Genomic DNA, 20,594 nt, shown 5'->3' with positions numbered 1-20,594 from the left:
TTAAGTGGGAAGTATTTTTTCCCTTTATTCCTTATGCTAAGCCTATTTTGAGGTTTATCTGAAGCTCTTTAAATCAGTTACAAAGCGATAACGCATTAATATTTTAACCAGTTAAACCAGTGTTTCCCAATCAGTCATTTTAAGAAGCATGGACTTCAACTCCCAGAATACCTCAGCTGGGGTATTCTGGGAATTGAGGTTCACACATCTTAAAATGGCTGAGGTTAGAAAACACTTGAGTTAAAGGAACTGCTGCTTCAGATTGGTCAGCCCTGATGTGGAGGGTCACATGATGGCCACAACCATGTGATTAAAGCCCTACCTCCTTTTGAACATGCAAAAGGGGTGGGGCTTAGATTGTATGGATCATGGTCACCATCTTCACCTTTTTTGGCCCTTCCCACAGATGCCTGATTTATCTCCCAGCCAATTTTGAGGCCAACTTCAAGAAGGGTGCTATGTTCAAGAGTCCAAATTCTGATAGACATGTCTCTGCTCTTCTAGCCCGAGCTGGCTGGCTATTCTTTAAAAGAAAGTGGGAAGGGGGTGTCTCTCCTGCCATATTTTCGGCCGGGTTCTACTTTGCCATGTTGGAAGTTAGAACCCACCCCTCTCCTAGAAAAATGAAATATTTTAGGATATATTAAAACGGCAGAATATTTCCCCTAAAAGAGAAGTAGAAACTCAACCCCGCACCTTTGTTAATGGGACATTAAGGCCTGGGCCAGTTTATTCTACATAACAAAGATCTACCTCCTTCAAGCAGACCCATAATAGCCCAAAGCCCTTTCATTACATCATCACCCAGCAAGAGTCAACCAAGCCTGGGACTCAAAAGACAACCTACCAAGTTACCCCCACATGGCCCCATGGGAGTCTGGCAACCAATCAGAACATAAGCTCAAATTCAAAGCCCAGAGGGGGCATAAAACCCAGGGACTCTCAGCATCCCTTCCCTTTCTCTTCACCCAAGAGCTCCAACACGTGTGACTCTGTTCATCAATAAACCTTTCCAAGCAACTTCCATGATTCCAGTGTCTTTTTCCACACTTGGAACCGAATCTAGAAGAATATTTCTTCCAACAGCTAATAAGAGAAAGATGGATTATTCCAACCTCGTGTCTTCGCAGCCAGAGGCTTTTGTGGAGATGAATCATTCCAGGTCCAGATGTAAAGTGTTAAGTTTCTCAATGCAAACCTGACATGGGTTCAAACTTGGGCAAATACAGACATGGGCAAATAGAAGCATATCTAATCAGAGTAAAGCCATAAGCAGCTCTTGTGACATCACATTTCATTGTGGAGTTATAAAATAATGACTGAAACACAGTTTGAGAGAAAATGATGTATCGTTTGTGCAAGAGCTTTGACACTACTAGAAAATATCTTTGTCGCACTTTTCCACTATTACAATGCATTTCACAAATGAAGCAGGAACCGTGGGCACCTACTGGGCAAACAACATTGCAAAAAGTTGTACAGAGAGCTCCAGAGCAGAGGTGTCCAACCAGAGGTGGTATTCAGCAGGTTCTGACCAGTTCTGGAGAACCGGTAGTGGAAATTTTGAGCAGTTCGGAGAACCGGCAAATCCCATCTCTGACTGGAGATTTTACAGTCTCCTTCCCCTGCCACGCCCACCAAGCCACGCCCGCAGAACCAGTAGTAATTTTTTTTGAATCCCATCACTGTCTCCAACCCCCCCACCCATCTGTGGACCGGAACCAGTCTGTGGAATGCCAGAAGCTGGCCCACACAAATAAGCGAAGCCCCATCCATGGGATGCCAGCAGCATAGGAAACCACACCCTTACTGGTCCGCAGAAAAACCTCTCCATGGAACTGGTCCCTGGTGCCCAAATAGTTGGAGGCTGCTGCTTCAGAGAATGTTCAGATGCAAAATATTGCTACAATTAAAAATTGATTGAAAGGTGGCATAATCAGTTTAGTTGTGAGTGCTCCGTTGCTAGATGTTCTCAAGAAAAGATCAGACAACAATTTGCCCAGAAGGATATCCTGCCCATGACAGGAGTCCTCCAAGCCCTATATTCTATGATTCTATAATGCATAGGATTTTTAGTGTGCATTTAGACAATTAAGTCTGAGAAATACCTGTTAAGATTATCAGAAGATGATGCCACCCTTTTTTTCAGTTGGTTCTCCATGTTTTATCATTTGACAGCAGGCTAATGCGGATGCCTACAAACGCAGATGCATAAAATGTAAATCCAATTTCCCACACACATGGAGGTCCATTCCCCCAGGTTTCAATTTTTGATTATAAGACTCAAGGTTCATTTGATTTGTAAACTGTGATCAGTAGTATATGTATGGTATGTTTATGAAAAACTGCCTATTCCCTTCTGGACTTGTTCCAGTGGTGGTATTCAATTTTTTTTTACTACTAGTTCTGTGGGCCTGGTGTGGCTTGGTGGGCGTGGCAGGGGAAGGATACTATAAAATCTCTATTCCCTCCCCACCCCACTAACCTGCTTTCCAGCTCTGTTCTCCTGTGCAGGACAATAAAAGAAGACTCAGCCAATCCGCTGGGACTCCAGTCAGCTGGAACTCGGGAGGCAGCGAATAAATGGGGGTGGGGCCAGAGGTATTTATCAGTTCTCTGAACTACTCAAAATTTCCACTACTGGTTCTCCAGAACCTGTCAGAACAGGCTGAATACCACCTCTGCTCTGTTCCCTGTACAAACAATTGGAGCCTGTGACAGTGGAAGGAGAGACCTTTTCCAGAGATGGAACATCACTGCAGAATCATTTCTTCACATATCATACTTCTCTTACTTTACTGCCAAGGAAAGTCCAGCCTGACCATTTTTTGACCATTCTTGTAGGGTTTAATAAATTATTTTATTTCTGCTTTTCTTGATTTATTGAAGGTTTTCCTTTGCTTTTATGGGCTAATGTCAGGGGTGTCAAACTCGTGTTGTCACGGCATGTGACTTATCGTGGCTTTCCCCCCCTTCACTAAACCAAGCGTGAGCATGGCCAGTGTGTGACACATCCAGCCCATGGCCCAGGAGTTTGACACCCCTGGTCTATGTTACGCTTTGCCGAACAAGAACTCTCAAAGGTGCTTTTTCAAAAAGGCAATCGGACTTTCTTTGTTTTTTCTTTGAAAATGTTTCATTTCCCATCCAAGAAGCTTCTTCAGTTCTGAACTGAAGTTTGGATGAGAAGCAAAATGTTATTTCAAAGAAAAAAATGAAGAAAGTCCAGTTGCCTTTTTGAAAAAGCATATTCGGGACAGCCACGACCTAGGTGATTTTCCATAGGCATTTAACAGGAACTGTTTTATTCTTCTTCCAGAAGCTTAGAAATTTCAGCTGAAATGTACTAAAAAGACATCTTTAACATATTTGGAAGTCAAGCTGAAAGACTGTAAAGCAAAGAATACACTAGTACCTTGGTATTCAACTGCTTTGAAACTCATTAAATTTGCTACTCAACACATTTTAACATGAAAATTTTGTCCTGGTACTCATTGTTTGTTTGGAACTCAACACACAAGCTAGAACTTGTCGTTGTTGGCTGCCTTGTGACTACATTATTCCGTATGGGAAAAATGTGTTTGGTACTCATCATTTTTGGTGTTCGTTGCACCTCCCAGAGCCAATTAATGATGAATACTGAGATACCACTGTACAGTAAGCATTCCGGCAATACCTATAAAACATGCATAAATTCTGTGGGGATTCTGCAGTCTTTCTAAAATTACTATGGTGAACACTTCAGGTATCCACTGTATCAATATGATTCTTCTCTTGTTCCTTTCTATGCATGCTCACATTTCTGAAAGAATTGGAGTTAGCCTTGTTTAGCCCTACCAGCTTTGACACTGAAAGGACTTGTCCGTGGCAGTACAGAAATCAAGAATTGTGGAATGGAGACACTAAAATAAAGCAGTAAACATCCTTTGGGGGAGTCAGGTGTTATGATGTTTCCTTGTTTTCTCTTGTTCCAAAAACAGATAGAATCTTGCCTTCAACATTGTCCATCCATCCATCCACATTTGCTACTTGCTGTACTATAGCAAATACTGTAATTTGAATCAAAATGAAAGAACAACAACCCCTACCAGAAATGGGACATGGTAAGGAGACATTTGAGTTTTCCACAAAACTTTTTACCTTTTAAAGAAAAACAAAATCAGTTCCAGTACAGTGAGTTTTGTTGACTATTTGCTTCTTCATCTAACTGCGATAGAAGAAAATCCATTAAGGATGGGACAGAGTTCTTCCACGCACAGTAGTCTTTTTTTACAGGATATTACAAGAAACCTCATGCATACTCCAATTAAGAACATTTTGATTTGGGTTCTGGAGGTCAGCCTAATATCATATCAAATAGGAAGACAGTGGGATGAGTTTAATGACCCTTGCACGGAAGCTGGAATTCAAGGCCCAAGCTTATAGAAGAAAACCCCTTGTAATTTATCACAGGCCACAATAATATGTACATCATATTAGAAAAACTGTTTGGGAAATGACCCTGTGCAACAGGATCTATGCTGGGTTGCACTTGAAGACTATCTGGAAATTTAAAGAGCTTGAAAGCAAAATTGACTAATTGGGTTTGTCATGCTGGGTTAAAATTTGACCTGCCTACTTGTGCTTGGATTGGATTGTGTTAATTCAGTAAGCCTGCATTCACTTAGCCAAAGATTAGCTGGCAAACTGCCTGAAATAAATCTAGCCTTGCAATCAGTATGTAAACTGAGCCTTCCAGGTGGCCTTTTAGAAACTTCCTAATTCTAGGAGATTAATAGCAAATTAGCAACCTAATAAAATCTCAGGAGCTACTTGTACACTCCAATATTATGTACAGGTAATCCTTGACTTACTGCCACAATCAAGCCCAAAATTTCTGTTGTTAAGTGAAACATTTGTTAAGTGAGTTTTGTCCCATACTTGTCACAGTCTTTAAGTGAATCCCTGCAGTTGATAAGTTAGTAACATGGTTGTTAAATGAATCGGGCTTCCCCATTGATTTTGCTTGTCAAAACTTGCAAACGGTGATCACATGACCAGCAACACAGTAACAGTCATAAATACGAACCAGTTGCCAAGCATTTGAATTTTGATCAGATAACAGAAAATCAGAGTTAGAAGGGACCTTGTAGGTCATCTAGTCCAACCCCCACACCCAAGCAGGAGACCCTACACCATTTCTGACAAATGGCAGTCCAATCTCTTCTTGAAAGTCTCAAGTGATGGCGCTCTCACAACTTCCGAGGCTAAGCTGTTCAACATGATCACGAGGACGCTACAAAGTGGTAAGTGTGAAAAATGGTCATAAGTCACTTTTTTCAGTGCTGCTGTAACTTGGAACGGTCACTAAATGAACTGTTGTAAGTCAAGCACTACCTATATTACTAGAAATACCAAGTTCTCTTTCTGAGCTTATTGAATCCGAATTAGTAGCCTGGAACAGAAGAGACGGGGTAAACAAAAAGGGAGCCATGCCCACCTTCCTAGAAAACGCTTTCCTGGCTTCTCAGGTGGAGCAAAAGGGCAGGGATTTTGTCAGCCATGAAGAGATGAACTGGAAGGGGTGGGGGGAAAGAACTTAACCAGACATGTTTCTTATTCCCACAGGAGATCCACACGCTAGATTTTAATGGCCCGCTGCAGTCGGAGACGCTGGTGTCTGAAAAATTGGAGAGGAATCGAGGGCAAACAAGGAGCGAAGGAAACATTTTCACAAGACTGGGATATTCCGCACCTGTTGATATTCCACCTGCCGCCCCGTCAGGCTCGCTGGAAGCCAAGGGGGCCATCTTGGCTCACCGCCAGAGGGCTCCGGCTCCAGCGTTTTCCCCGCCGCCCGAGGCTATTGGCCGGTTAGCTGCTTACTGGCCCAGACGAGGGCTTAGCGGGGCGGGAAGAGTGGCATGAGGCTGCCCGGAGACGGGGCAAGCTCGCCCAGACAAACGCGGCTCGGAGGGAAAGGGGGCCCCTTGCGCCTCTTTTGGGGAGCGGCGCCAGGCCGGCTCCTGGATTTGGCGCCTTCGAGGTCCCAGGTGAGTGAAGCGAGGGAGACCCGCGCAGACACCAAGTCCAGCGGGCCGAAGGGGGGACGTATCCCCCCCCCGAGCCCTTCTCCAAAAACGCCCGACTGAGAAAAGAAGGGGGCTTGAGGAAGCGGGGTGGGGGCATATTTTGGACGCCACCGCTGCTTGAAGGGGTTGCGCTTGGAAACGACCGGGACTGGTTGGACGGGAGTGGAGGAGCTCTTTCCCGTCGTTAAAAGGCTTTCTGAGGGGGCCACTATGCGCGCAATGGCCTCGTGGCAGCAAAAAAAATCGGGTTTTTAAAGATCTTTTTGCCGCAGTTCCCTTTTCCTCCCGGATTGTAGCCCTGGATAGGATAACTTTAATCCCAACGCGAGACCCAATTTGGTGTAGTGGTGAAGCATCCCGTAGAAACCGGGAGAGAAAGTTAAGCTGGTGAGGCTGGGCCAGTCCCTCTCCCTCAGCCCTTGGAAGGTTGGAATGGCAAATAACTTCTGAAAAAGTTTGCCAAACAAATTTACAGGGAGTCCTGATCCCATCCAGGACAAATGGTTGTACGATCTCTTCTTGAAGACCTCCAGGAGCACTCACAATGGAACTGAACCAGTTGAGTTCATAGAATACTAACCTTTTGCACAGCCTATAAAGTCACAAGTGGCATACAGATTGAGCAGTATAATGACCACAATTGGGTTGGACTAGAAGACCTCCAAGGTCCCTTTTCACCCTGTGATTCTGTGCTTTCTATAGAGTAGAATAGAATTCTTTGTTGGCCAAGTGTAGTTGGACGCACAAGGAATTTGTCTTGGTGCAAATACTCTCAGCATACAGGCAGCCTCTGAGAATCAGACACTTAGAACTTAGACTAACTTTATTGTCATTTTGAATGTACATTAATCAGCATACGTTTGGCAAACAATGCATGGGTTAGTAGAAAACAGCTGGAAAAAAATAAAAATCCTGAATGTTTTCCTTTTTATGTTCAACAGGCTTTAAAATATAGGACCGGTTGGCTTCGAGATCAGTCCAAATTCGTGGAGGAAAGATGGCTGTTGCAGATGTGGCTCTAGTAAGAGATGCATAGATGGAGAAAAGGGAGCTTCTTGTGGGGTGGGGGAGGAAAAGGGCCTGGAGCTGGGAGTTGAGCTGTTCAGGGGTTCAATTGGGCTACTAGATCTGGGAGTGAAAATCTTGACAAACAGATTCATGAAAAAATAGTTATTTGTGTATATTAAAAATTACGTGGATTGGGTACGTTCATTTTGATTAGTTTTAGGCTTCCTGTGTTCCTCTTTCCAAGAAGTGTTAAGAGTTGTATCTATCGTAGTGTGATAGTGCCTAAAAATCACCTACTGAAGTTTATCTTTTTTCCTTGAAAGAGGAAGGCGCTAAAACAAAATCAGTATTTGTGTTTGTTGCAGGTATTTGGATTTCCAGTAATGTTTGGATTCTCTGCAATAAGTATATGCCTTGTTTGTGACAGATTGTGTAAATTGGCCCTTGTGACTACTGTAACATAGTTAAACTGTAGTCAAGCTATTTGTGGCTTATTCAGACAACTACGGTGAAGAAAATCTTGTTTAATCTGCTCCATGGAAATAGTCAACACTGAAGTAATGTTCTTTGCAGGGTTCTGTGCATGTATTTATTATGTAGTAAAGCTTGAGGAAAACTTCTTAACAAATGGTGACTTATTGATCAACTCTAGCTAAAAATATCATAAGTTAGTACAAATTCTGTTGAGCAAGCCATAAACACTCAGAAAATTAGTTCTATCTGTTTACCTATCAAATAGGTGAGGAAAATTTTAAAGAATGAAGGGAACTGTTCTATCCCCCAAGGTGCCATAACAGGTATTTTCCACTTGATTTAAGGACATAGATATTAAAATGGAATGTGGCCTACCTGGAATAAACTACCACAAATCTGAAAAAACCCTGATGTTAATTTCTTGCAACCTGATACCATTCGAATGGATTTGACTACAATTTCATAATCAAGCCAATTTGCAATAGGTTATTGAGCACAAACTTCTACAGTTCTAAATGGTCTAATTCTTATATAGTTCTACTGGTCCAATTCCTACAAACTGAATGGGCCTTAGATAGTATTCGTATTTGTTAAAAAGAAGTGATACAGGATATTTCCTGGGTTGGTAGGAGTTAACCTTTGAGATTTTCTTCTATCTTACTGTAATTTTATGATGCTATTTCCCCTTTGTAAATGTGAGTTTTCCTAGTGATGTTCCTTTACTTTGTTTTTAATACAGAGCATTATATTTTTATAATTTATATTCTTCTTCTTCTTTTTCTTCAGCGTTTGTCTCGCGCTCGGGCGAGGTCCGCTAATGTCCTAAAACACAGAAGATACCACTAAGGATGTTTATTTATTATTTACCATTTATATCTTTATAAATTATATTACATTTAATATAAATTATAAAAATTATATATTTTTATAATTTATATTAAATGTAATATAATTTATAAAGATATAAATGGTAAATAATAAATAAACATCCTTAGTGGTATCTTCTGTGTTTTAGGCATTGTAGAAGGACAGCTGATTTTTTAAGCCAAAAATCAGGACTTTGACAGCATCTTTTCCAATCAAACATTTTGTTAAAAGTCATAAGCTTTTGTGAACTGTATCTTACTTCATCAGATCTATCTAATATCTTTTAATATTAGTATTATATTAATTACTCCGAAAAGATATTCTGGATTCCTGATTTTCTTCTACCATTTAGAGTAGGTGTGATTTTAAAAGAGTTATCAAGTACTGAGTAGAAATTCTGCTTATATGCATTGATGTAGGTGCAGGAATTATTCAAGAAAAGATCCCTGGAAGGAACACATCACGTTTGCTGGTTTGTTAGTTTAATTTTTCATTTTTTGTGTGTGGAAATCCACTGGGAGGTCATATTTCTAAAAATGCACACAAACACACCTAGTGCAGAAAGTACTATGCAGCTGCCTTGGACACTTTAAAAGCATTTTTAAAAGATATGTCCATTTCTATTGTATTTTTAGTGAAACTAATCATTGTTAGGGAAATTTTATATAGAATGAAGGCATAATTTCTTGTTTACACCTTAAAGAAGAATAGAAGTAATCTGCAATCTGGATCACAACATTGTCACATCTACACATTCTTTAAATTAGATGCTGCTTTATATTGGGCTAAAATCCAGTCGGTTGTAGCTTTTCATATTTAGATATAATTGGGAAACCCCCCTTTTCGATTTCTGCCTTTTATGCACTCCTTAGCATGCACCATTTAAGAGTCTGTGCATAAAAAAGGAGAGGATTATCAGCAAGGTTTGCTTCCTGGGTGATTTCCTTTTAGCCCCAGGATATGTTGAGATTGCTGCTATTGCTCTGGAAGTCACTTAAATCACTATTTTCCCCCTTTAAAGATTGTCAGGTTCTGTCTATGCAAGGTGGCATTATTTCCATTCTCTCCTAGAGGAGAACAAAGGCTTTTCTAAACATACTTACCTGAATTGGTTGTTTGTGGTTGTTTTCTTGCAGACCTTTCATTACCCAAACTAGGTAATAGCAGCAGTGCTAATATTGTGCTGAGGACTAACACTGATGATGTTCTCTAATTTGGGAAATGAAATGTCTGCAAAAAACAACAACAACCAAGTTCAGAGAGCACCAAGGACCCTGTGCTTGAACTGAGCCTTTTGTATTCAGGGAGGTTTACTCACAAGTATAGCTATGATTACATCCTTAGTGTATTTTCCGTTCAGATGGGCAGTTAAGCATCCTATGAATGCTTGCCAAGCTGACTATCTACCTGACCTTTAAAACACACACAATAAACAAGGAGGAAATTGTCACATGGCAATGAATGCCCCAACTTTTCAGCTCATATTTATTTGCAACAAAATGCCCCGTAGGAATAGTACAGATATAGAGAATTGGTGAAGAGAATTTAGACCTTCTGGTGAGGGGGGTCCATGTCCATTTTGTGAGAAGAAAAATCTTTCAGGAGCTATTGCTACCTATCGCATCCTCTCAAAATCACAAACTAGTTTCCATCCTCCAAAAGTTTGCTTAGCCTTCCTTAAGTCATATGATGCTTTTTTCATTTGGCTATTGCCTTTTAATTACCTAAATACATACAGGACATGCTTATTTCATTCTACAAATTAATGTTGATATGGTAATTTATTGGTGAATATAAAACTAATGAGAGCCAGTTTGGTCTAATGATTAAGGTATCCAGGCAACTCTGAGCTTCTAGTCCCGCTTTAGGCATGAAACTGGGCAGGAGGAGTTTAAGATAATCATACTCTCTCAGTCCAACCTACCTCACAGGGTTGTTGTTGCAATTAAAATAGTAGGAAGTATGAATATTAAGCATGAATATTAAATATTGAGTTGTATATAAAATCAATAAGCCAGCATGTGCATAAATAAAAGGCTTGTAATAATAGTGTGTGACCCCACTCATACTTTGGTTTATAGTTTGAGGTGAAGCTTATTCAACAAACCATGATTTAGAACCCACTAAATTGAGTTTAAACCAGAAACGTGCCTTTTAGGTATACTATCAGAGGATTTTGAGAAAGCGACCACCTATTTAGTGTTACACATATTGACAGTAGTGAGGATTACATATGTTAAATACTGGAAAAATATGAATACTCCATTGGACAAGATTATAATTAGGAAAATTTGGGACTGTGCTGAAAGGGATAGATTAACTTTAAAAATTAAAGACAAAGATGATTCGGAATACTTTCAGACATGGAATAAATTCTATGAATGGATAGAGAAAAGAGGTAGAAATTAGAGAAAGTAAGATTATGAAGGTTAATATTGAAAGTAAAGAAGTAGATAAATATGAATGTACTAATTGATAAAAATGTAATTAATCTAACATAAGAAGAAATCTAGATCAACTTTTTTGGTTATACTATTAGTGATGTTATTATACCATTACTATTGCTTTTAGTTTGTATGTTGAGATTTATTACAAATAATGCTCTGCCAATGCACTGTTGTTCAAGAATGTTTATGAATGAAAATTTATAAAAATAAATATAAAAAATATAGAACCCACTGCATAGTGAGATGTGTGACACCTGCACCAGCCTTCTGCTGGCTGACATTTACAGTTTCCTAAAAATTAACTGATGTTCTTCCTTTGGTTCAAGGTTCCGGAAGCCTTTATGGAGGTGACTGTGCATTCAAGTGATGTGCAGCGCACACATCCAGGTCGCCGACAGAAAACCTTCAAGAATAGCGTGCAGGGGAACTACTGGGCCCCAGCTGCCATAGGTAAGGTCTACAGAATGATAAATAGATGTGGTTGAAATCAATGAACCATTAGTACCAGCAGTGTTCTTTGCCATGTCCTCATGGAAAACTTTAAATGGTTATTCTTTTCAAAGCTAGGGAGTCCTTGACGTACAACAGTTCATTTAGTGACCATTCAAAGTTATAAGCATTGAAAAAAGTAACTTATGACCGTTTTTCACACTTGGGACCGTTGCAGCGTCCTCATGTTCACATGATCCAAATTCAGGTGCTTGACAACTGAATCATATTTATGACAGTTGCAGTGTCAAATGGGAATGTAGCAATAGCAAGAGCACTTAGACTTATATAGAATGGAATGGAATAGAATAGAATAGAATAGAATAGAATAGAATAGAATAGAATTCTTTATTGGCCAAGTGTGATTGGACACACAAGGAATTTGTCTTGGTGCAAATGCTCTCAGTGTACATGAAAGAAAAGATACATTCATCAAGAGTCAAGAGTCATCAGATACAACACTTAATAATAGTCTTAGGGTACAATTAGCAATCAAATCATACTAGGAAACAGTCAATATAAATCATAAGGATACAAGCCACAAAGTTAAAGTCATACAGTCACAAGTAGGAGAGGATGGGCGATAAGGAGTGATGAGAAGATTAATAGTAATGCAGACTTTGTAATTGGTTGGACAGTGTTGAGGGAATTATTTGTTTAGCAGAGTGATGGCTTTCGGGGAAAAACCTGTCCTTGTGTCTAGTTGTTCTGGTGTGCAGTGCTCTATAGCGTTGTTTTGAGGGAAGGAGTTGAAACAGTTTATGTCTGGGATGTGTGGGGTCTGTAAATATTTTCACAGCCCTCTTTTTTTTACTCGTGCAGTGTACAGGTCTTCGATTGAAGGCAGGTTGGTAGTAATTGTTTTTTCTGCATGCTTTTACAGCCCTCTCTAAGCGTTTTACAGAATCAGCCTATTGCCTCCAACAGTCTGGGTCCTCATTTTACCGACTTTGGAAGGTTGGAAGGCTGAGTCAACCTTGAACCTGGTGGGATTCGCTCTGTCAAATTGCAGGCAACTGACAGGCAGCAGAAGTAGCCTGCAATACTGCACTCTAACCACTGCTCCAACGAGGCTCTTAAATATGGGAAGCTGACATATATTAAACAATCCTCAATCTGGCTAGCTCACATAATTTGTTCTACCAGCCATCAGCAGTTCTCAAGGATTTCAGTTAGGATTCGGAGTAAAAAAAAAAAATCACCTGGAGAAGCCAGGTACTGGGATCATTTGTGTAAGTCTTTGACTTATGACAATTGAGCCCGAAGTTTCTGTTGTTAGCGAGACAGTTGTTCAGTGAATTTTGTCCCATTTTACGATTTTTCTTTCCACCGTTGTTAAGTGAATCACCGCAGTTGTCAAGTTAGTAACAGGGCCATTAAGTGAATCTGACTTTCTCATTGACTTTGCTTGTCAGAAGGCCACAAAAGGGAACCCCGAGATTCTGCAACAGTCAGAAGTACATGCCAGTTGCCAAGCCTCTGAATTTTCATCACATGACCACGTGGATATTGCAATTGTCATCCGTGTGAAAAGTGGTCATAAGTCACTTTTTCAGTGCTGTTGTAACAGGAATGGTCACTAAATGAATTGTTGCAAGTCAAAAACTATTTGTACCAATACTCCATACGGAGTGTCGGAGATTAAGTCTCATGCCAAAGGTCATTCGCAGAGTACATGAATCACAACTTGGTCCCTGTTGTCGTGTTGTACCAGCTCTCAGCCAACCCACCTGCTGTTTTTAAACCCCTGCAGGCCAAGTTCATTGCCACTCCTCTGAGCTGCTCTCCCGCTTGGATCGTGGAGAAGAAGCCTGGGTCCCACAAATCCAGAGCTCCGATGAAAGCGCAGATGAAGGCCCAATTAAGCCAACACTGAAGCAGATACCGACAGGAGGGATCTGGTGGGATCGATACCGGAGTCCTGTGACCTACCCCAGTTCAGAGTCTGCAAACTCAGGTTAGAACCGCTGCGGAAGGCCTCTGGCTTAAAGGGCTACGGTAGTTCTAAGACAGGGGTCGCCAACCTTTTGGACCTGGGGGACCACCAAACCCATAATTTTAAATCCCACTAACCAGTTCTGTGGGTGTGGTCTAATATCTAGGTGTGGCTTGGTGGTCATGTGACTGACTGGGCATGGCTTGTATGTAAATATTATAAACATTTATATAAATATTGAATTTTTTATATAAAAAAATGCAACTTCTACCCAAAATCAGGCAAAGTAGACAGGCAGGTTGAGTTGCTGAACGAATCATTCAGAGATCTATCTATCTGCCATTAGCTACCTGAGTCTGTCACATAAAATTTGCTTGCAGTGAGTCTGCACTGAATAATAGAAGCTTCAGTCCTAAGGGAGGTTCGGCTCTGCTTAAAAGCATAATAGAAGATCTAAAGACTAGCTAGAAAGTAAGAAATAAAACGATTTCCTGCTTCCTAGCTAATCTAAATCTCCCGGCACAACAGAACAGCTGATGGTCGGAAAAAGGAAAAATTGCAATTTAGCAGGCAAATTTGCTGGGCAAGGAGTGAGTGGGAGGGGAGAGTTCCCACAGGCCATGTGGGCAGCACAGCCTTGTGTTTCTGTGCAGCCTGGATTAATTGCTTTGGGGGGGTGCTCTGGGGGGTGAGATTTCTCTGCGGCCCACCGGTTGGCAACCACTGTTCTAAGATATCTTGAAAAGCTTGCCATTTTAAAAGAGTTGTAGAAAAGCAATCCAATTCTAGCAGTGGGATTGGATCCAGCTCATTGTCTGGGTTCATATATTATGTTAAGTGACAGTGACACTTGGTTTGCTGTTCTGGCTTGGTGGGATGTGTTAAACCAGCTATTGTGGTTTGTGGGAATATGGCAGGGGTCTCCAAACCTGGCAACTTTTAAGACTTGTGGACTTCAACTCCCAGAATTCCTCAGCCATGCTAGCTCATGAATTCTGGAAGTTGAAGTCCACGTGTAAAGTTGCCAAGGTTGGCAATCCTTGGTGTAGACCAGAGGTGTCAAACTCAATCTCACTGAAGGTTACATCAGGGCTGTGGTTGAGCTTGGGCTGGGTGGGTGTGGCCAACTGGATGGGCATGGCTAACTGGGTGGGCGTGGCCAGTTTGACACCACTCCCCAAACTGCTGGCATGTTTCCTCTTTGCACTGGGTAGACAGGGCCAAAGTCAGGTTGGGTCGATCTTTCTTCTTCGCATTGAGTTGATAAGGATGGCCTCACGAGCAGGATCTGCCCCGTGGACCTTGAGTTTGACAACCCTGGTGTAGACTCTAATAGTTGGGAGAATACCATTCCAGGGTGCAGGAGTGGCAATAGAGGAGGCACACTTCTGGAATTCCATAATATATGTCAAAGGGGGTATATGTGAGATCCTGAGTGTACCAACCCATTATGGGATGGTAAAAGACATAATGGTACCAACCCATTATGGGATGGTAAAAGACATAATGGTACCAACCCATTAATGGATGGTAAAAGACAATTGGAGGGATGTATCCTCCCCCCAAAACAATAGGTCTTAATTGAAAGATAACCATCAACACCCTGAATTGTATCTAAATGCCAAGTGGCACTAGTGCAACTTGTGCACTAACCATATAATCCCCCTGCACTGTCACTTTCTCTCCCCCCCTTTGTTGTTGTTTTTTGGGCTGTAGATAATGATCAAGAAAGTGAAGAAGAAAAGCCTCATCGTGGAGGTTTTCGACCGATGATCCTTCGCCGAAACTTATTTAATACTTCCAAAGGGAGTGGATCACAGAGTCTGAAGCCTAGAGAGGCCTATAAACATGGGTCCCAGTTGAAGAAGCCTTCACAGAGTCAGCTAGGAAAGACAAAGGCAGAAACGGGCAATGCCAATGAAAGCTCCCAGGCCAAAGAAAGAGCTGCAGGAAGGGACCATCCGGTCCCGTGCCCTGATTGCGGACAGATCTTCAAATCCAAAATATCTCTTGCCAATCACCAGAGGATACACAGTACGACAAAAGCCTATAACTGCCCTGACTGCGAAGAAAGGTTTTCATCCAAAAAAGTCTTTGACCGCCACCAGAAGGGCCACAGAGCAAAAGCAGGCAACAGACCTTCCTATAGTGTTGTGAAGCCTCAAAACATGAAGCTTTATGAATGTTTCACCTGCAAGAAGTCTTTTGAGCTCAAAGAACAATTCCTCCTACATCAAAAGAGCCACACAAGCCAGCAGTCCTATAAGTGTCATGAATGTGGGGAAATCTTTGTTCAGAAGGAATGTCTGGACAAACATCAAAATTGCCACACAGCACCCAAAAATAACAGAAAGAAGGATAAGAAGGAAGAAAAGATAGAAAGTATGCCTGAAACTGAAAAAAAGAAAGTCAGTACAGCCCCTGTCTCTGGGAGTACAAAATCACTGAAGATTGGCCTCACTAGACAACAGCAAGACCAAGTCAATCTCCATAAATGTAAGTTTTGTGGGAAATGTCTAAGGTTCAAAAGTTTGCTTGTGGACCATGAGAGAATGCACAGGGAATCAAGGCCATATAAATGTTCCCAGTGTAGTAAAAGCTTTCTTCATAAGGCTATTTTGATGTCACACATGATGACCCATATGAAACAGGCATCCAGGAAGCATCCAAAAAAAGGTAAAAGCTTGGCTGTGAAAAGTGCCTTGGTTGATTCGGAAATCTCTCACGAAAGAGGAAATCCCTCTAAACGCTCAGTTTCCAGAAAAATCTTCACTCGTAGCTCTTACCGCATTTGGTGCCCAAGAAAATGGGCACAGAAAACACCCCATCAGTGTCAATATTGTGGGAAATGTTTAAGTACACGTATCATACTTGCTGACCATGAGAAACTCCACACAGGTGAGAGACCCTATAAATGCCACAAATGTACAGAAAGTTTCATTCGAAAACCCCACCTTTTCCGACATCTAGAGATTCACCTCAGAGAACTCTCCAATGAAGATGTCAAAAGTTTGAGGATCATCAAAAGCCACCACTATGGACAGAAGGCTTCTGAAGGTCTTCTCCCTGCAAGTGATGTCAACCATCGCTCAGAACTTGCCAAGCACCCCAAAATCCCCATTCAAGAGAATTATGTTTGTCAGCATTGTGGAAAATGCATGAGAACCAAAAGCGCCTTTGTCAATCATGGAAAAATCCATAGGAGAAAGCAACAGCCATATCCCCACTTGGAACATGAGGGAAACACCTCCCAAGAAGAATCTCTGGTTCCCCACCAAGAAACCCACACGGGGGAAAAACTCTCTCTGTGCTCAGACTCCAAAGACAAAATGGCCGCAAAAGATCCCCCCACCTCCTCCCTCAGGGTTCCCCACAGAAGGAAACAGCCCTGCCTCTGTCAAAAATGTGGGAAAACCTTTGATGATAACTATTCCTACACCAGGCATCAATGGATCCACTCTGGGCAAAAGCCTTTCAGATGTGCTGCCTGTGGGAAAGCCTTCATCCAGATGTGGCACCTGAAGAGACACGAGAAGACCCACCTGAAAGGAAAATTCCCTGAACAGCCCGTCGTGAGGGAGGTCATCCATGAAAACAGACACCTGGACCGAAAGCTCTTCAAATGCTCTCTGTGCGGGAAAGGTTTCTTTCAGCCGTGGCATCTGAAAAGACACAAGAGAATTCACCTGAATGAAGAATGCCGCAAACTATCCGCAATCATGCAGGCTACACGGGCGTTTTCTAATTTCCCAAGTAGCACAGCTTCTATGGAGGAACATCAGGGAAATCCTATTGGACAAGCATTATTGCAGCTACCACTTCACACAGATAAGGTTATCAGCTTGCCACATGCCCAGGAAGAAGAAAGAGATCTGCCGGTGCCCTTAGAAGAAAGATCAAACACAGGAGCTCCTGAAAAGTATATTACGATGCCAATGCAATTATCTAGAAAATTCAAAGAAAATAGTTTGCTGGGCTATGGGGAAGTCAGCCAGGCAGTGAAATTGGAAAGGAAACCAAAAAGAAAGGACATATTCTTTATCCATCAGCCTGGGACCTGCTCCAAAAATACCCATTCCCAAAGTCATAAGAAGGGAAAAAACCACGATGGCTGGCAATTGAGGTCACAGGCTTCCTCCATAAGAAAAGCTAAGAGAGAAACGCAGCTTGTGGGGGGAAGGTCCAAACGTTGCTTTTGTCAGCGAGAAGAACGAGAAATGGTCCGCCCAAATGCACCCAGCTCCCCCAGGAAAGCAAAGTACCACGATGGTCCTGAAAGCGACCCCTCTATAAGTGTTTCCTCCAGTTTGTTTCAAGGTGCATCCAAGAACCACAAGGATCTTTGCCTCGAACTGCCCTGCCAGAAAACATTCTCCAGAGAAGCCCAAATGAAAGTTACCGAAAGTGTTGTGCAAAGGAACACAGCCGTCTCTGTGGCACAGGAGTGGGAATCCCTTGAGGCCAATTCTGGCTCTCAGAGTTGTGAAAAAGAAAAATGCAAGCCATCCGACGTCGGGGATCCGGCAGAGACCCGGCCTATGCCATGGTTGTCCAAAAGCAAGACCCAGCAGGATCATGACCGATTCTGCCCTCTAAATGGGCGCTCAAATGCTACTGCCCAGAATTTGGGGAGAGCACCTTTGGCTCAGCAGCTGGGAGAGATCCAAAATCCACTAAGGACACGGAAGAGAGCAAAGGGTAGACGCAGTGTTGAACTGCAAACAGCGATGTTGAGGAAGCTTCAGAGTTCACCTTCTAAGGGGAAAACCATATGTGATCAGCAGATGAAACATGTCTGCTCTCGGTGCAAGAAATCCTTCCGTAGTCGGACCAATCTCTTGATTCATGAGAAGAACCACACTGAGAACAGACCGTTCCCCTGCACCCAGTGTAAGAAAAGTTTCTTTTCTGTGACAGCCCTTAAGGTCCACCTACGAATCCACTCTGGAGAGAAGCCTTTCAAGTGCTCCGAATGTGACTTTCGCTGCAACGCGTTGTGTAATCTCAACAGGCACAAGGCCACCCACAGCGAGAAAAGGCTCCACCCTTGCATGCATTGCGGGAAAAGCTTCTGGCTGAATCCTAAACATATGACCCACTTAAAATTTAGTGGCAAGGAGAAGGCTTATGCCTGCCCTGGTTGCGAGCAAGCATCTGTGCACACGGACCTTCTAAAGCGGAAGAAGTTCTGATGTGATTCAGAAGCTGAATCCTATTGTGAGAAAATGAGAGGCCACATTACTCTTCTGACATTCCAGCACCTTATCTCTTTACACTCAAAATTGGGAACATATTTTAGCAGTCTCTCTTGGCTTTCTTTCCCCATGGAGCATTAGAGGAGGCCCCCTAGCCAGCACATTTATTCTAGAGTGTCTCACCCCTTTGGTTTTGTCCCAACAGTATCCTTTTTAAGTTGGGTCCGAAGATCCCTTGTATAACCCCTTCTTCCATTTCTCCAATGGAAGAAGTTGCTAGAAAGATGTGAAGTTGCTAGAAAGATGCCCCAGTTTGGTGAAAATAGAGATTTTTTTCAATCAGAAAGATGATTAAAATATTGCGCTTGGAACTTGAGGTGATGGAGGAGAGGAAAGTGACCTAATTTCTATTCTGTGCATTTTTAAATTACCTCTAACAAATGCATGGACATCAGTCTAGGTTTGTGGTTTTCCTGTAAAGTGATATGTGCCACTGATTATTTTGTTAGTTTTTCTGCAGGTTCTCTATCTAGGACCAGTCACACAGAATGTTGCATTTTGAGAGAGAGGCCAAAGACATGCATAATTTGAACAAAGATATTGGAATGAGGCCTCCTGAGGTCCTATTTTGGCCATAACATTTTGAGTCTGTCTTGCAAGTTTAATTTTTGTTTGGGGAGGATGGTTGTGAGTTGGAATTGTTGTCTTTGAATTCAAGACCCAAACCGGGGCCAAATTGACTCAAATGTTCTCCTGAAAATTCAGTAGATCCAATTATCAATGAGTCTCCTTGTAGATAATACTGTCTGTAGAAGATATTGTTTGAGGTATTGTACCTTCTAATTTTTTGCTCATTTTTGCTATGTTGATCTTACCTCATTCTCCATCCCTTGTCTGAATTCCTATTTTCTTATGTAAAGTAGCACTCGCAACACAAATGGCTGTTTATCTTTGGTTGTTTAATTCAAAGTGGGTTCTAGTCACCTTGGGCTTAAAGCTTTGAATCTATCAACATCTGACTTTTATATCTTGCTTATACAGTGCATGTATGTATATGTCTTTTAATATTAATTTTCTTAAAATACACATTGTTTTGTGTCTGATCATCCTGTGTTTTTCTTTCATCCAATAAAGAGTGGATTCTTTCTGATAGAATGTAATTTGTGATGAAATTCTTTTTATATAATAAGTGCATATTGTAAACAGCCAAGTGTTTCAGCCCAAATTTCTTTATTTATCAAATTTATATGCCACCCTTTTCGTAGTTTGAGGTGCCTGAGTTTCACATAGGAGTTTTATCTCATGGGTTCTGACATTTTCCTTTTGCAGTGACAAGTTCACAGCCTGGGTGTTAGGAGGTGATAACTCAGTAGCTAAAAATTATTATTCTAGAGCATTTGTTGACTTCCATTCTTACAGAGCTGTGAAGAAGACCTTCCACAGATGCAAATCAAAAGATTTATTTCTTGCGGCTGTCATGATTTTTCACTTTTCAGCCATTTGGCAGAGTTCAGAGTATAGAATAACAGAGTTGGAAGGGACCTTGGAGGTCATCTAGTCCAACCTCTTGCTTAAGCAGGAGACCCTATATATCATTCTGGACGCATGGCTGTCCAATCTCTTCTTAAAAGCCTTCATTGATGGAGCTCCTACAAGTTCTGAGGAGAACATGGATCAATTGTTAGATGATTTTAGAATGAGGTGAAGACAGATTCTTTTTTCTTTTTTGCCACCAACATTCAGGGTAAAACACAATGATTAAAGGCAGCTGTTTCTGGACTAAATCATGGCAAACACAGATACATTCCAGTGATGGAAGTTGATGATTCGAACATATCACTGAATTTGTATTCTCAAAATTCTAGGTTGGATCCCTTCATATACCAAACAAAAGGTGGTAGTTTGAAGACAGAATAGGCTGTGCTTTACGTTAAGCCATAAACAGTAGTTTGCCAACCACAATGACAGGGTTTAAAGAATATAGGCTTAAGGTGATGTGCAAAAGGTTTATTATGATTAATTCAACAAACTAGTTTTAAGTGTTAAGCTTTTAGCAGCAGGATAGTTTGGCTTTTCTCCATATATATTCATACACAGGTTTTGGAAT

At 41.6% G+C, this 20,594-nt stretch overlaps 1 protein-coding gene across 1 annotated transcript; it reads left to right on the top strand.

Annotated features, from left to right (window-relative positions):
* The first annotated feature begins 10,242 nt into the window (after positions 1-10,242).
* LOC113447648 (uncharacterized) lies at positions 10,243-18,706 on the top strand. The gene is made up of 4 exons (XM_026717948.2): positions 10,243-10,251; positions 11,194-11,317; positions 13,110-13,313; positions 15,009-18,706. Exons 1-4 carry the CDS (start codon positions 10,243-10,245, stop codon positions 18,482-18,484), a joined length of 3,813 nt encoding a protein of 1,270 aa, XP_026573733.2. The 3' UTR covers positions 18,485-18,706.
* The last annotated feature ends 1,888 nt before the right edge of the window (positions 18,707-20,594 follow it).

The sequence above is a fragment of the Pseudonaja textilis genome, chromosome 2, assembly GCF_049901715.1.
Source record: "Pseudonaja textilis isolate UNSWEBS1 chromosome 2, rPseTex1.2, whole genome shotgun sequence".
In the NCBI taxonomy this organism is placed as follows: Eukaryota; Metazoa; Chordata; class Lepidosauria; order Squamata; family Elapidae; genus Pseudonaja; species Pseudonaja textilis.
This window is presented reverse-complemented; position numbering and strand designations above follow the sequence as displayed.

Bases quoted from the DNA above. Each gene is read 5' to 3' on its own strand.
- LOC113447648 (XM_026717948.2), top strand. The intron at 11,318-13,109 runs GTAAGGTCTACA...AAACCCCTGCAG, and splicing joins CTGGGCCCCAGCTGCCATAG to GCCAAGTTCATTGCCACTCC. The intron at 13,314-15,008 runs GTTAGAACCGCT...TTTGGGCTGTAG, and splicing joins TTCAGAGTCTGCAAACTCAG to ATAATGATCAAGAAAGTGAA.